This window comes from Ursus maritimus, unplaced genomic scaffold (genome assembly GCF_017311325.1).
Source record: "Ursus maritimus isolate PB19 unplaced genomic scaffold, ASM1731132v1 scaffold_21, whole genome shotgun sequence".
Lineage (NCBI taxonomy): Eukaryota > Metazoa > Chordata > Mammalia > Carnivora > Ursidae > Ursus > Ursus maritimus.
This window is the reverse complement of record NW_024424564.1, coordinates 1,357,287-1,373,643: the sequence shown is the minus strand read 5'-3', so window position 1 is coordinate 1,373,643 and position 16,357 is coordinate 1,357,287. Positions and strand designations below refer to the sequence as shown.

The following is a 16,357-nucleotide window of genomic DNA, read 5'->3' as shown; positions in this document are numbered from 1 at the left end:
GGGGGGGGGGGAGCCGCGGAGCGGGGATGTAATTTCCCGAAGCCGGAGCCGGAGGGGGAGTGGGCGGGGTGGAGGTGGAGGAGGGGCAGGAGAGGGAGAGGGGGAGACTCGCCAATTTCTAGCGCTCAAGGCAGCGCTCCCTGCTCCCCATTTCCACCCCCCGCGACTCCCCGCTGCGCCGGCCGTGCTTGAGCCCTGGGACCCCTACCCCTTGACCCTGCCCTCTCTGTTACCCTGTCCCCTTCCTAGACCCCACCCATGTGGAGTTGCAGGGCTCTGTTCAAAGTTCCCCATCTCCTTGACAATGACTTCATCTCTGAGCCCTGGGATGCCCCCTCCACTTACCTGGTCTTTTTCAACATTTATCTCTCCCCTTCCCAGTGACCTCGACTCTGACCCCAGTGACCCTTCATTACCTTGTTTCTGTCTCCCAATTACCTCACCTCTTCCCCAGTCACCCAGTCCTGGATCTCCAGTTCCTCCCCCACCCCAACCCATGACCCTCTAAATTCTCCTTTCCAACGGGTACCTCTCTCATACATGCAGGCTCTGGCCCAAGGGAGCTGTCACAGCGCCCCCCTTCTCCTGTGCCCCTGGCCCAGCTGCGGCCCCTGATTACCCCCAAATCCCCGCCAAGCTCTGGGCCCTAGCCCAGGCTGCACGTGCCTAAGTGGCCCAGCCAGAGATTAGCGGGGGAGGGGGGGCTGGAGAGGGGTATGAGGCAGGAGGAGGTGGCTAGATGCAGGTCTGGGGCCCGCCAGCTCTGAGAGTCTCGCTTACGCCTAATCCTTCCCTGAGGCTGGATAGAGCTGGGAGGTCCCACAGGGCCCCGCCCCTGCCCTCCCCCAGCTAATTAGTAATTAGTGATTAGTGATTAGTGACTATTGATCGCCTGCTGCTTCTCCCAGTAGGCAGCTGCTTTGACAAGGGGTGGGGAAGACAAGAGACAGAGGGGGGAGAGGAGTCAGAGACCTTATCAGAAAGATCCTGAAGAAGGTCTGGCGAAGAGGCCACAGCCCCATGGGCAGCAGAAGCCAGGAGTCCCAGGCCCAGGAGAAGGGGCAGGTGTGTGTGGGGGGGAGGCAGGGTTGTTAGCGTTGGACAACTAGGGTTTTCCAAAGAGCTACCTTGTAAATTGTCCCCCACCAGCCTCTTACCATGTCAACATACTACCAGGCCTGGCACTGAGACAGCCCTGAGCGCACACACATATAAGCCACACTCGGATACATGAACACAATCCCAAACCCACACTCGAAGGCACTCAAAACCACAAGCACACAGACACTCACAAACCCGGGAGACTTACCTACAGGCAACACATGCGGCCCAGCACACAAATGCACTTGGAGACCCACCGTGGGACACGCACATGTGCCCACACTGCACTCCCAAGTGCACACAAGCACACACAGATAGGTACTTGGATACACAAACACTTCTCTACACACACTCTGCTGTACGATTACACTGATGCACACACGCACAGTCCTTACACGAGTGTCAACACGGATTCTCACTTGCACACAAGCTGGACTAAACGGCAGATACACTCTCACCCACCGACTCCAACACAGAGACCCACAGCTGCAGCTCACACACGCTCAGATAGATCCCCATCGCTCACATCCTCAGCCTTACTCGCCTTCAAGTCTCCACCAGATGTTTCATTCCCCTTCAGGGGGCAAAGGAAATTAAACCAGATCTGTCCACGGGGGAGTTTACTTGATGGGGAGAGTGGAGAGGAGAGTGGGGAGGAAGTACAAAGGAGGGGCAAGGGAGTAGCATCCTTACCTCCTCTCCCCCAGGCCTTCACATACACAGAAGGCTTGTGGGGCCCAGGCCCCTTCCTGCAGGACGCTAAGGGCAGAGCTGGGCAGCGAGTCCGAAGGGAGCTCCTGCCAGTGGAAGCAGTTTTGTGGAGGGGGCCCCTCTTCCCACATTCCAGCCCCTCAAGGTCACCAGGCGCATTTGGGAGAATCGGGAAGCTCAATCCCCAGCTTCACAAGGGCAGCCCCTACCCTGCTGGAGTTGCTGAGTTCCATTTCAATGAGCAGGTGGGGTCCAAGTGTTGGCAGGGGAAAGGTAGGGGGACTACACCCCTTCCAGATGCCGCGGGGGCTAGGGGCTGGGGTGCAGGGAGTAGGGGTTTAGGAAGCTACCTGCCTGCCCCCAAGCTAGGTAAGTCACAGTCAGGGTGCAGGAAACAGAAAAGTCACAGGCAGGGGCAAGGAGGTGATGAAAGGAGCCGCCGGGGTCCAGGGCCTAGGCCCCCATCGGGGGTCACACAGCAGGGCACTGTGAAGCAGGCGCTTGCACTCACCCCTTCCAAGCCAACGCCACACACCACACTAGCTTACACATGCGCCCTGCACCTCAGCACTAGATACCCAAGCCTGGGTGCCCCAGACACACGTGCACACAGGTGCACATGCTGACCCACACCCCACACCAGCACATAGGAGCACACTGCGTTCAGGAGTTGAAGCTTCCAAGTTGGGAGGGAGGCAGCTCAAATCTGGGCCTCCTCAGCCTTGGTCCTGGCCCCAGAGCCTGGGGGAAAAGAGGCAGCCGTGGGATGTGGGAGCAAGGAGAGCACAGGAAGAGAGACTCCCCTTCCAGACAGCCCCCACCCTCATCAGCTGGGCGCGAGAGAGGGGTGTGTCTGTGAGGTTTGTGCAGGGGAGAAGGTGTCTCCGCGGGAAATGTGATGGGAGATCTAGCCAAGTTCGGCCGAATCTGTGTGCGCGCTTGTGTTCGGGTCCTGTATGCTCGGAACACAGTGCCCACCTGGCATTGTGACAAGTGCGGAGAAGAGAGATGGGAAGGCGGGGTGGAGGGGTGGAAGGACAGACAGCACGGAAGGCGAGCGAGGTTGGCGAGGAAAGACGGCAAGGCTGACACCCTGCTGGCTTGTCTGTCTGTCTCGCACTCCCGCTCAGTCTGGCGCACTCGCGGGTCGGGCTTCGTCCCCTCCCCCGCCAAGCCGGGAGCCAGATCCAAGTCGGGCCTCCACCCCGGCACCCACCCCCACCCCTCAGCCAACTTGGGCTGGGAGAGCACCTGTCCTGGATCGGGGAGTCTGTCTGTCCGCGCCCCCAGCGCCGCGCAAAGTTGGGACGCTCCGCGCGGGGGGCGGGGCGGGCGCACGGAGCCCCTCGCACTCTGGGACCTTTGCGTCCCGGACCCCGGCGCTCCCGCTCCAGCCCAGCTTGCCCTTACCTTCCTCAGGAGCCACGGACCAAAGAGCAAGAGAAGCCATTCCGGGAGCAGCCTCATCTTCCCGGGCCGCGGAGCGGGGCGGGCGGGACGGGTCCCGGGCAGGCCGGAGCCGGGCTTGGGGGCGAGGGGCCCCGGGCTGGCGCGCCGTGGGGTGGCTGCCGGAGCGGCGGGAGCAGGCGGCGCGGCCCGCGCGGACTGAGCGAGAGGAGCGGAGCTCGGCGCTGGGGGCGGGGCGCGGGCGGGGGAGAAAGTTGGGTCGGACTCGGGCGGGCGGGGGGGGCGGGGCTCCGCGTCGCTCCAATCCCGGCCGCGCCCCGCGCGCCCCCTCCCGCCCAGCTGGGGGCACCGAAGGTGACTTTCACCCCGACACGCCCCGGACACGCCCCCGGCCCAGGTGCGAAGCGCAGAGGGCTGCGGGGCCTAGGGGTCGTGTACCCGAGGGGCTACGTTTGTGCACCGACGAGGAATGGGGCAGGGCGTGGGGCTCGAGGCTCTGGGACCCTGTTCCCGAAGGGGTGCACAGCGGAGCAGGAGCCCAGCGAGGCTCAGCGGCCCCACAAGACCAGGGTCCCTCGGTGTTCCGGGCCCCTTCTAGGCTCCAGGCTAAGGTGGGTCCGGGGCAGGAGCCGGGCAGGGGCCGAGGTGAGGGCGGGCGGGGCCTCGGGCGGCTGCGGCCGCGCGGCGCTGACGGGGATGGATGGGCGCCCCGCGGCTCATTCGGCCCGGAGATGAGAATCATTGATCACGGACGGAAACCCCATCACGTCTGTCAATAGGGCTGACAAACGGCGCCCGCTTCCCCCACCCCGGCCCCCAAGGCACCTCCGCGGGCTCCGGCCCCTTCTGCTGGACCGGCCATCCACTTTTGCCCCTCGCCTCCCACCGCTGACCCCCGCGCGTCCCAGAGAGTCCCTGCAGGGGGGTGGGGAAGGAAGTCCCCTCAGCGCAGCCTGCCCAGCCTCTTGGTGCAGCCTCTATCCTTTCCCTTCCACTGTCCCATCTTTCACCATCAGCTCTTCTCGGTCCTTGTCCCTTTCCTTTTCTGTCTCTGCCCTTGTCTCTGTCCCCAGCCCCAGCCTTGTCTCCGTCCCTATCCTCTTGGCTGTTTCTTCATCCGCTCGGCTCTCTCCTCCCCCTAGTCTCGCTCTCTTCCCTGCCCGAGGAGTCTTCAGCTGTCAGCTGTTGCTATGCACTGAGGCTGTGGCTGAGGTTGTGGTATGACTGACACCTAGACAGTGAGAGATGGGGACAAGCAAAGAGATAGAGAGACAGATGCATATCCTGAGACACCAACATATCCCCCCAGGCATGCACGCAGATGCATTCACAGGGGCAGGCCACACCATAGAGGGGAGCACACAGGCGGAGTGAAACACGTTCATGCAGAGACCAGCACACACATGCAGGCAGGTGCACACCTAGAGGCACACTGACACACACGGATGGACACACTCAGTTTACACATACACACACACACACACACACACAGGAGCACGCGTAGACAGAGAGACAAATGCACACTTGCAGCAGGAGACGAGCACACCCAGCCAGGTAGTCGGACCCCAACCCCCTTCCTTGCCTTGGCAGAGAGACAAACATCCACAGACAGAGATGGACACACACAGGTGTACGCGGGCCTTGGCAGTCCAAAAGACAAGCCCAGCCACATACAAAGAGATATTCAGATACAAAGATGTGACAACAGAAAAGGATCAGCGATGCTGAGAAGATGAGGCAGACACAGAGACACCCAGAGAGACAGACAGAAGCCAGGAGGCAGGAACCTGGGTGCAGATGGGGCAGAGAGGAGAGAGGCTGGAAGGGGCAGGAATGGCCAGGCCCAACGCCCCAAGGCTCCAACCAGAATCCTGAGCCCAGGTGCCAAGCAGGGGGGCTGCTGTGAGGTAGTTGACAGGGCCAGTGGGTACACCCAGGCCTAGGGTACCCAGGGTAGCAGCCCATCACTAGGGTCTTGATCTTCTGGAGTCCTGACCCACATCATCTCTTCTCCTTTTGCTAGTCTTAGGTCACCTCCTTCTGTCTCCAGCTACACACACACACACACACACACACACACACACACACACACAAACCACTCCCGTCTCTGGGTCTTTGCCTCTGCCCTTGCATCTCTCCATCTCCGTATCTCTGTCTCTCATTCTGTCTGTTTCAGCCTCAGCCCCTGTCTCTTCTCCATCTCTGTCTTAGGCCCGCTGTCCTTGCCAGGTGAGGAGTTCGAGGACTGCCTCCTGGTAGACCCTTTCCTGGCCGGTCCTGACTCCTGACGGGCAGAGGGAGGAAGCTGACTGGAGGGGTGTGTGTTCCAAGCCGCAGCTGGGGGCCCCTCTCGCTCTGCCCAGGATCTTGAGGCGACAGGCAGAGAATCAGTGGCTCCCTGGGGGCGCCAGATGCACGGCTGGCAGAGGGAGGGAGCGAGGGGGTGGGGCTAGGGGTGGTGGGGAGCAGGCAGGCGCAGGGGGAGGGAGGGGAGCCGGCTGGCGGAGGGTGGAGGGGGTGTGGCAGAATAGCCCGAGGGAAGGAAGTGAGAGGCTAGGCTGGGGTCCGCCTGCAGGTGCATAATTAGTGTTGGGGAGGGGGCTGTGCTGGGCTTAAGGGTGAGCAGCACTGCAGGAGTGCTTACGCCACCTGGTGGACAGATGAGGCCACAAACCTTCCTAAGCCATCGCCGAGGAGGCTTTTTCCCAGCAGAGTGGCTCTGCCCTGGGGCTCTGGGGTGCCCCAGACACTGGATGATCTCAGAACTGGCTTGGCGGCAGAGGCTGGAGTTGGGATCTCCAGGCTAAGAGGGAAGGGGGGGTTCTTGTTTCTAGAGGTGCCTAGACCCAAAGCTTCCTCAAGAAAAGAATAAGCTGAGGAAGTTGACAACAGGGGAGGGAGGCAGAAAGCAACGTAGTTTGGGAGCTGGGTAACGGTTCTTCCAGTGCTTGCAGATGCCCCCCCCCCCCCAGCTCACGTTTGCTGCTAAGGGGAGAGCGGTGCTCTCTCTCTCAGTCTTGGACAGTGTAAAGCTGTGTGACTTTCTACAAGAGGTTCCCCTCTCTGGGTGAGGGTTGAGGTAGACCTGGGACCCCATCCCTGGGATGTCTAAAATGATTGGCGAGCTGGATCTGTTGGTGGCCAGTGGGGCCTGGCAAACTGGTCTTCCCAGCTCTCCTTCAGTCCAGGGGCACCCCCCTTCTCCTGAATCTAGAGTTCTACTCTTGGCATCTGATTAATTAGTCTCCATGAGGATGTTAGCGCTTCAAGAGCAAACTCAGGCAGAAAGAGCTGTGTGGGAACACCCTGATTAGAAAGCCCTTCACAACCCCAGTGTGTTCAATTCTTGTGGTGGGATTTCTCACTGTGGGAGATCGTTTGGGGGAGGGCTGGTGGTGCGACCCATAAGTGAGAATGCAGAGAAACAGATTTTGGAGGTACCGTTCTGGAGCCAGAGAAAATACGAGATCCGGAAAGGTAAAGTCTCTGGCTCAAGGTCACACAGCCAGGAGAAGCAGGTCTTCCTCCTCAAGTCCAGCGCCACCCCCTTCCCGGGGCTAAGCCAGATGGAGAGGGAGGGAGCGCAGGGAGAAGGGCGCTGAAGACCAGAAGCTCCAGCCCGCCTCTAGCGCAGAGCAGGCCTCCCTCTGGTGGCTGAAGCAGGCAAGCACAGCCCAGCTGCCGGAGTCACACTCACAGGGAGACACAAGCGGCTTTTTTTCTTTTTTTACAATTTTATTTATAACAATATCTGTGTTATTTAGTTGTAAAGGAATTCAGCAAAAATTATTAAAACGTTCATGTCCCCAAAGCGGGGCTGCCCGCTTGCCGTTTCTGGGTGTGCCCCACCTTCTCCTCATCCCCAGGGGAGGGTGGGGGAGGCTGGGGGACCGTTTACCAAAGAAAGTCTCCAGCCCTGGGAGCCACGGTGGGAGCACTGGAGAGGGGGAGGGCCTGTCTGGGAGGGGTACTGAGTATGGCCACCTCAGAGGTGCCCCAGAGTGGCGGCTGGCGCATGGAATGGCCTCCCCCAGGACGAACTAAAAAATTCCATCCTTTCCTTGCTACCTCGGCCAGAGCCAAGTCTTCCAGACAGGGGCAGCAAAGGACTCTCCCTCCCCAGAATGAGCCCTCAGGGAGCTGAGAGGGATGAGAGTGGGGGTGGGGCGGGAGAGGGGAGAGCCTTGAAAAAGTGTCTCATACAGGGAGGGGGAGGCAGCACCACCAGCTCTCCCAGTGGGGGTGCATTTTGGTGGAAGGTGGGAGGCAGGTACCTGTGAGCCGCGGGAGCCCCCAGAGCCCTCCCTGCCCCCCTCCCTGAAGGCAGCATGAGGGGGGTGCTGAGGAGCAGGCAGGAAGGAGGAGAACGGAAAGAGATAATACTGTGCTCGCTTGCTCACTTGCTCACTCACATATAAAAAGTAATTCCTTCATTTTTACATTTATACACCCCGGCAGGGCCGGGGAAGGGCTGGCTGGGCAGGAGGGGGCTCATCGAAGGACTTCTCTGGCAGGGGGCAGGAGGCTCTCTGGGGTGAGTCCAGTGGTCGGGACCCTATGCCAAGGGGTCCCCTATCTCGTCCTCAGGGCCCCGGCCCAGGAGTTCTCGCTTCTCGTCCGTGCTGGCCAGGGAGTGGCGGCTGCCGTGACCACCCATGTAGAGTGTGGCGTACACGGGGTTGGTGAAGTTGGTGGGCTGCAAGGTGACAGAGGGTTCAAGTGGGGCTCAGGGGATGGGAACTGTGGCCCAGGTGCCCTGCCTCCCACCTCCATTCCATCATCCAACCCAGTGCCCTTCGTCACCCCACCCACAGCCTCTTGTCTTTACTTTGGAAGCCTCCTCTCCTGTCCTCCCGGCCCACCTTGTCAGGATCCAGTGCAAAGTCAGCATCCAGTAGGCCCCCTACATCATCAGGCTCCCCGCCTTCATACATCTTATAGGTGGGGTTCCCAATCTCCACATTCATGGCCCCGTTGGTCATCCGCTGGTGCTGGAAGCCCTTAGCCCTGGGGGAAGCAGGATTTTATGGGGGCAGGGATTCTATGAGCGCAAGGCTAGGATGGTAAACTAAGAGCCAGCATTTTCCAGAATCTCCATCACTCACCCTCGGACTCGCCGCTTGTACCAGAATACCACTCCAGCTACCAGAAGCATGAGCAGCAGCAACAGCAGAGGGATTAGGATGGACGCCATATCTGGAGGGGAGGAGGTGAGAAACGGAGTCGGAGAGGTTCAGGGAAAACCGGAGGCCAAAATCTCCCTGCTCCAGGCCCTGAAGCTCTGTCTCCCCATACCCTGCCACCTACGTCCAGGCTGCTGTTGGCTGACCACCTGCTCCTCACACCGGGGTCCTGCCATGTGGGGTGGGCACCTGTAGACAGGAGGGGCAGACCTGAGCAGGCGTGACCTTCACAGCCATGGCCGCCAGGGAATTGGGAGGGACCACAGGATCTGAGTGTCCCTGCTCAGATTTGGGGAGGGGTGGGGATGAGCTAGGTCTCGGGAAGGCTCGGGCCCAACTCACTGGCACTCAGGCATCATTTTGCTGTTCATGGTGCAGGAACCACCGTTGCTGCAGTGGCCGACGCAGGTCAGACAGCTGGGGGCCACCCGGCCATCTGAGCAGCTGCAGGAAGGAGTGACACGTTGAGTGGGCTGAGCAGGGGCAGGGCAGGGTGGGGAGGGGTGGCTGAGGCGCTGACGAAGGGGCAGAGCGGGAGGAACAGGCCGGGGAGCACGAGGCGGGGGCAGGGCAGGGTCGAGGCCAGGCAGAACTGTGGGGGCAGGCCCCACTCACTTGCAGGTGACGTCCCCACTCTGCTTGTTGACCACGCAGGCTCCGTCGAGACAGCGGCTGCACTTGTCCACCTCACACCTTGGTCCCTCGAAGTAGGCGGTGCAGCGGCACTGCCGGGAGCCGTCCGCGGCCATCTGGCACGTGCCCAAGTTCTCGCAGTAGCCCGAGCACTGCCCTGTGGTTGGGGGTGGAAGAGGAGTGCCTCAAGCCCCACCCTCATGAGGGTCCTCCGCAGGTTGTGGGTGGGGGCGGCTGGACCCCTAAGGGGACCCCCACGTCTTTTAGGTGACTCCCACCTCCTCCTGAGCTCCCTGGGCCCCCTCCCCCCGTTGCAGACTCAGAGCATAAGGACATCCCCAGAGAGCCTGACAGGGCACAGCTTTCACTTGAATAGTCCTGATGCCAGAAGGCTCACCACCTTGAGGGAAGTGTGCACACCTCTACGGGGGAGCCACCTGAGCCCGCCTGAGCCTTGAACGGCCTCCGTCCCTAAAGCACGCCCCTGCGACCAGCAGCCTAGCCTCCGCCCGCCCCCGGGCCCGGGGATGGCTCACTCACGGTACTGGCAGCGGTCCCCCAGGAAGCCAGGGAGACATCGGCACTGGGGCTGGTTGCCCTGGTTGACAGTGCAGGTGCTGTTGTTGGCACAGTAGCCCGCACACACCTGCTGGGTGCATTTTGGGCCCGTGAAGCCCGTGGGGCACCGGCACGTGGGCATGCCTGGCGGGAGAGGATGTGTGAGCGGGGCTGTGGCCCCACTGCAGCGCCGGCCCTGCTGCGGGGGGAGCAGAGCTGGGAGGACCCAGGCGGAAGGCGGCCGGCAGAGGGGACGGGGTACTGGGGGCTGGGGCCTGAGGCCGTGGGCTAGAGGCGTGAGGCGTGAGGGGAGGCAGAGGTGAAGCCGGGGAGGACAGGCGGGGACGCGGCTGGGGATTCGCCCGAGGTGGCCAAGGGGCCGAGGAGTGGGAGCAGGCTTGGCAGGAGAGCTGAAGGCCATACCGGAGGGGGAGGCTGCGCAGGTGCCTCCGTTGCGACAGTATTCCCAGCACTGGTCCAGCTCGCACTTGTCACCCGTGTACCGGGGCTGGCAGCGGCACTTGGGCTGCCTCCGCGCGTTGAGGAAGCAGCTGCCGCCGTTGAAGCACTGCAGGTTACAGGTTCCGGGTCGAGGAGCTGCAGGAAGGGCACAGAGCCAGGGAAAGAGGGGAACTCAGGGGTCACGGGGCACAGGGTCCTGGGGCCGGGGTTGGGACGTGGGAGGGGCACGAGCATACCATCTGGCGGGGGCGTGGGCGAGGGCACGGCCACGCAGGTGCCATTGTCCAGCCGCTTCCCGTTGGGACAGGTGCAGACAGGCCCACTGGGGCTCAGCAGGCAGAGCCACTCACACTTCTTGCGGTCACAGGGGTTGGTCACTGCAGGTGTGGGCAGGGGGTGGGAGGATGCTGAGCCTTGGGGACCCAGAACCTTCCCCCCCTCCACCCACTGAGACCTGAGGCGATAGCCTGGAGACTCTGCCCCCCGGCCTGCCCTCTATGCCTACCTTCGGGCTGCTTATGTTGATGGTATAGGACCACGTCAGAGGCGTGGCTCAGGCCCCCCGTCAGGTTGATCAAGGGGCTGTGTCCAAACTTATGGATCTTGAAGACACGATTATTAATGTAGGTAACACCATAGATGTAATCCTCGAAGACATCGATGCTGAAGGGGTGACTTAGGCCTGGGGGAGGAGGTAGACTCAGAGGGGACTCAGGTCCTGGTCACTCTCCAGGACACCGGCTCCCATGGCTCCCAGGCACCCCGAACTCAACACATCCCAAACAGAACTCCCCCCAACCTGTTCCTCCTCTTGCGGCCACTAATGGCAGAAGGTTCCATCAGCCCTACACTTCTGGGATCACGATCGACTTCTGCTCCCTCTCCCTACATTTACTAAGCTCCTCCTCTCACCTCTGTTGTCTCCATGCAGCTCAATGCTCACTGGTGGAATGAATGAATGGGCAAATGGGCCAGAGGGTACAGGGGGAGTCCAGCTCGGGGGAGGGGGGAGGGGGGCAAGGCCTGGAAGGCACTGCAGGACTGCCAGGCACCTGCATGAGGAGGATGGCAGGTGCTGGGTGAGGCCTTGGACTCAGTGGGAAGGACAAGAGGCCCGAGGGCAGGGCCAGCTGAGGCTGCTCTCAGATGCTGACCTCGTTTGCTGTCAGCAGCCACGATGGGGTCTGTGCCATTGAGCCGGATGCTGCCAATGACTGAGAGCTTGGCATCTGCCCAGTAGAGCCGTTCATTGTGATAATCCACAGCCAGGCCTGGGGGGAGGCAGAGAGCATTGTGAAGGCCCAGCCTCTCCCACCCTAGGCTCGAGGAAAAGCAGAACTGTCTCCGTGTTTGGGACAGCTCCATCCTGTTCCCACGACCACTCCTAGTCACATCTGGGAAAAGCCTCCATGACTCATTGTCCATCCCAGTCCAAGCCCCTTCCCCTCCTGTCTTTCATGTGACCTCAGGCTCAGGAAGCCCACCCCTCCCACATCCCTTGCCCCCTGCTGCCACAGACCTGTGGGCCATTGGATGTTGTCCTGTACCAGTGTCTCCCGAAGGGTCCCATCCATTGCTGCTGTTTCAATTTTGGGGTGATTGCCCCAGTCTGACCAGTACATGGTGCTGGGGAAGGAGAAGTCAGTGTGGGTAGGACCCAGGGCTGCCAGCGGAGGCTGAGCAAAGTGGGCCACCAGCTTATGGCTTGGGCACAGGGACTCCTGGGTATTGGGAGGAGGATGTCCTGTCTACCTCCTCCAGAGAAAACCAGGGGAGTCAGCTCTCTGCCCAGGTTAAGGATCTTTTACTCTAAAACCACATGTGCTGATCCAGAGTCATCTAAGTGGGCAGAAGTGCCCCCTGGAGCAGGAGCCGGAACCTGGCTGCACATGACAGCCAGCCAAGTGGGGGTCAGGCCCCTACCCAGCAGGCCAGCTGGGAGTTCTGGCAAAGGCAGCACTGGGGAGGGCCAGAGCTGGGGGTGGCCCGAAGACGCAACGGTTGGAGGAGGACTCTGATCTCAGGGTGGTCTGGAAGGGGAAGGACGTGCTTGGGGATATTGGGTACGCACCCCCCTCCCAGGGGCTTCCTAGCACCAGCCCGGATGCCTCCCCCCAGGAGGACCCTTGCACACCCCCTCAGCGGGTCCACCACAATGGCGTGGGGCTCGTCGATCATGCCCGAGATGAGCGTCTTGCGGTTCTCGCCCTTCATTTGTGCGACCTCAATCACATCTCGGCCCGAGTCCGTCCAGTACACGTTCCCAGCCACCCAGTCGATGGCGATACCCCTTGGCATCTTCAGCCCTGAAATCTGAATGGAGGGGGTGACAATTTCAGGGGCTACCACATTTGTCTTCCTGCCATTATCCCCACCACCACCTGCCAGCTTGTCCCTGCTAAAAAGTCAGCCCAGGCAGAGGGCCAGGTCTCTGATTTTGAAGAGACTTGCTGACACTTACCTTATGAGCCATACTTAGAGCTTTCCCATGTTTTGCTGGATTAGACATTATTACCTTGCTCTACTGAGGAATGAAGTGAGGCCCAAAGAGGTCAAATGAGTGGCCAAGATCGACACAGCGGGGGGCAGTGACCCTCAGGAGCTGAATGTGGCTCTGAGGCTCAAAGCCAGTGTGCCCACTATACCCCGCCACCTTGGGCTGCGATGTGGCAGAGCCAACTACCGACAACTGGCATCGCTCTGCCCACCTGTCATCGTGCCCGCAACACGATCCTGACTGCCCTGCCTGCCAGCCTCGCCCTTTGCCCCCTTCCACTGGCCTTTTCAAACCCTGCTCTGAACCGTCTGCTCTTTGCCATCTTCCCACCCAATCTGTGGATCCCATCCCAGGTGGGGTGCTCACATTGAGGTGGGTGACACCCCGGTCAATCTGTCGCCGGTGGCGGTTGGAAGTGGTGGGAGGTGCGGCAGGTGGCAGGCTGCGGTAGGAGATGGTGCCCGTGTGCCAGTTGGTCCAATAGACACGGCCGGCTTTGACGTGGACATCCATGGCATCAATGCGGACACTCTCGTCACCCTGGAAGGCCTGCTCGTAAGCCGAATGGGGGTGACTGGGGAACAGGCTGCGGATCTCATTGTCATCGGCGATGTAGAGGACCTGATACTCAGAGCCTGGATGGGCAAGAGGCCAGGTGTTGGGTGCGGGAAAAGGCAGAGGTGGGAGGCCAGACTGGGGGATGCTGGGCCTGCTGCTGGGACAGGCTCCCTCCTCTCCTTCCCTGAGCTCATCTGGTATGACCTGCCACTCCGGAAAACCCTCTGGGCCTCTCCAGCCCCAGGAACTTCGGCCTCCTCATAGTCTCGGGCTGGCATCAGCACTCTCTGCCACATGCTGTCTGATTGGTGCTTGTGGGCGTGCATGGTGGGGCTGTGTATACACATATGCCCTCGTGGGTACATGGGTGCGTGCACGGCTGTCTGGGGGTGTCTGTACTCAGGCAGGTGCAGGCGTGCGCCAAAGGACACGGCAGAGTAGAACTTCTGTGCTCTCATTGCCCCCCAAGAAGGTAAATACATGAGATGACAGTTGTGTTAACTCAATGTTAGGAAACCTTTCACAAGGTGTACATACATCAAACCATCACCCGTACACATTAAATACCTGACGATTTTGTCAGTTACACCCCGCTAAAGCTGAAGATAAAAAGTGAATGGGGTACGCATGACTGTGTGGTGATGTGTCTGTGTGCTCGCCTCAGGGGAGTGGTGGGTGAGGAGGCACATGTGGGATATAGGTGTGCTGCCACCACCCCAAACTTCCTAGGATGAGCCAACCCCCAAACCAGCACGCTCCGCGCCCCGCTGACCGGTGGGTCTGGGGTTCCCTCCGTGGGCACATCCCCTCCCACAAGGCCGCCTGGGTTTACATCCCGGTGCCGCGTAGCCCCACCCGCTCCTGTTCCGCAGGCCGCTGGCCGTACCCTCGGCCTTGCAAGTGTTGTGCGTCTTCATGAAGTTGCGTGCGCAGCTGCAGAGGTGGCCACCCTTGGTGTTGTTGCAGAGCTGCGAGCAGGTGCCAAAGCGCAGGCACTCGTTGATGTCTGGGGGTTACACGGGGCGGGGGGGGGGCGGTGTCATGGAGCGTCTGGGTGTCGGCCCGCCCCCTCCGAGTCCCGCCTTCCTACCCTGGCATCCGGGCTGGCCCGGCACAATGTGGAAGCCAGAGCGGCAGGCGCAGTAGGCGGCTTTCTCGGTGCGCACGCAGCGGGCCTCATCCCCGCAGATGCTGGCGTTGGTGGCGCAGCTGGTCAGCTTGGGGTCTGCGGGGGACAGAGCGGGTCCCCTGCCCTAAGCCGCCCTGGGCCGGGGGCCTCGGTTCTGTGCCCCGCGACAGGCCCCCGCCCCCCAGCCCCGCGCAGGGCTTACCGATGCTGCATTCCTCCTCGTCCGAGCCGTCCCCGCAGTCATCCAGCATGTTGCAACGCAGCGAGGAGGACAGGCAGCGCTGGTTCCGGCACAGAAACTCCTTCTTGTCTTTGCAGTGGGGGGTCTGGGCCGTGGGGGGCTCTGGGGAAGGCGGGGTCTTCAGATCTGGCTATTCACCACCCCACCGCCTCCTCCCACAGGGACGCCCTGCGGCGGGCTGTCAGGCTTCGGAAGATGCTGGCTAAACATTCAGAGTCCCAGTCTCCACCTCGACACCTAGGCGCCAGGAAGCCTCCCGGGCTTTCTCCAGGGCCTTCTCTCTCCCAAGGAAGGGCCCCCGGGCTCCTGGCAATGGACCCTCCTCCTTCCCGGGCGCGCAGTTCGCGCTTGGCCCACCCCCCAGGCCCCTGTGCACACCCAAACTACGGCCACCTCCCGCCCGCCGGCCCCAGGCTCCCCCCACTGGCTCGCCGCTCACCACAGTCCTCCTCGTCAGTCCCATCCCCACAGTTGTCGGTGCCGTCGCACTGGCGCCCGATCCACAGGCAGACGCGGTCGTTCTTGCAACGGAAGGGCCGGTTGGGAGGGCACACGAACCGGGCTGCGGCGGTGGGAGCGGACCGAGCCAGAATCAGCCTGGGAGGCGGGCTTGGAGCCCCGGGGGAGCGTGAGAGCCCCGCCCCTGCCCCAGGGCCCCGCCCCCCGCCTCACCGCACTCCTCCGGGTTTTCGTCGGAGTTGTCGCCGCAGTCGTCCTCGCCGTCGCACTTCCAGGCCAGCGGCTTGCACAGCGTGTTGTTGCACTGGAACTCGTCCAGGGGGCAGGTCCGCACTGGGCAGGGCGGACCGAAAGAGCCGAGAATGAGCCCTGAGCCCCAGGCTGGCTCCCCGCGGCAGGATCTTGCCCCCACCCTTCCCTCCAGGCGGAGGCCCAGAGGGATGGATAGGCAAGCCGTGGTACAGCCAGAATGAACCCAGGCCTCCTAATTTTGTACCAGCCAGGCAGATGAGCAGAACGGCCTCGTCTGGTGTTTAGGGGAGAAGAAGAGGTCTTTTGGGGGAAGCATGCACGGAGAGGTCTAGGGGCCCTCTTTCTCAGGTGCTTGTGGCAGGGCATCAGTGGCAGGCACAAAGGTGGAGCACTGGGCTGGGAGTCAGGAGACCTAGGTTCCAGCCCACCAGGGCAGAGCCAGAGCGTCTGTCCTCACTATCCGGGTGGGGGTGGGGGAGCTCTGCTCCAAGCCCCAGGCTTCTTTTACCCAAGCTTCACCATGTGGCCTTGGACCACTGAGCCCAGGCAGGTGAGCCAGGGGCAGGCACTGCTTCGTAGCCCCAGGAAGTGGAAAGGAAAGTGAGCGGGAACTGCCCTGTGGGAACTCGCGCTGTGGAGCCTGGATGGACCCAGCCAACAGGTTTCTGCTGGATTTGGGCCCAACGGGCCCCTTGACTAAGTGCTGTAGTGGAGGGCACAACCTGCACAAAAATGTCCCCAGAGGCCCTGGGTCTCGTTCACCGCTCTAACCCAATGCCTAGGACAGCGCCTGGCACATGGTACGTGCTTAGGAACGATTTTTTGCATGAGCAGTGACCACAGGAGAGAAAGAACGCTACAGGACAGCGACCGAGCCGCGCGCCGGGGCGGGGGATAGTGGGGGGGCTCACCGCCAGTGCCACAGGCCTCCTCGTCGCTGCCGTCCATGCAGTCGGCATCCGCATCACAGCGCCAGCGCAGGGGGATGCAGTGGCCGCTCTTGCACTGGAACTGGTCCATGTCACAACGGGGAGTGCAGTCTTTCTGTGGGCACAGGCGTGATCTCCTGGTCAGATGGGGGGGCCCCTGCAGTCCCACCCCGCCCCTCCCGAGGCCACCCCTCCCTCCGGCTGCTCTCCCTCCCCACCTCATCTGAGCCATCTGCA

The 16,357-nt window shown here is 61.8% G+C and overlaps 2 protein-coding genes across 2 annotated transcripts in view; both read right to left on the bottom strand.

Annotated features, from left to right (window-relative positions):
- NXPH4 (neurexophilin 4) overlaps window positions 1-3,279 on the bottom strand; it is an 11,257-nt gene extending 7,978 nt beyond the window's left edge. Inside the window, exon 1 of the mRNA XM_040637053.1 lies at window positions 3,223-3,279. Coding sequence (XP_040492987.1) covers window positions 3,223-3,279 — 57 coding nt within the window. The remainder of the gene's footprint in view (window positions 1-3,222) is intronic.
- A 4,365-nt stretch (window positions 3,280-7,644) lies between these two features.
- The window catches only part of LRP1 (LDL receptor related protein 1), an 83,131-nt gene continuing 74,418 nt past the window's right edge, over window positions 7,645-16,357 (bottom strand). The window contains exons 75-89 of the mRNA XM_040637156.1: window positions 13,997-14,116; window positions 12,919-13,187; window positions 12,190-12,368; window positions 11,575-11,681; window positions 11,210-11,326; window positions 10,561-10,737; window positions 10,292-10,432; window positions 10,017-10,190; window positions 9,576-9,737; window positions 9,018-9,192; window positions 8,745-8,846; window positions 8,527-8,591; window positions 8,325-8,415; window positions 8,082-8,226; window positions 7,645-7,915 (exon numbers count right to left, since the gene is read on the bottom strand). Of these exons, the coding sequence (XP_040493090.1) occupies window positions 7,775-7,915; window positions 8,082-8,226; window positions 8,325-8,415; window positions 8,527-8,591; window positions 8,745-8,846; window positions 9,018-9,192; window positions 9,576-9,737; window positions 10,017-10,190; window positions 10,292-10,432; window positions 10,561-10,737; window positions 11,210-11,326; window positions 11,575-11,681; window positions 12,190-12,368; window positions 12,919-13,187; window positions 13,997-14,116 (2,165 nt within the window). The 3' untranslated portion in view covers window positions 7,645-7,774. The remainder of the gene's footprint in view (window positions 7,916-8,081; window positions 8,227-8,324; window positions 8,416-8,526; window positions 8,592-8,744; window positions 8,847-9,017; window positions 9,193-9,575; window positions 9,738-10,016; window positions 10,191-10,291; window positions 10,433-10,560; window positions 10,738-11,209; window positions 11,327-11,574; window positions 11,682-12,189; window positions 12,369-12,918; window positions 13,188-13,996; window positions 14,117-16,357) is intronic.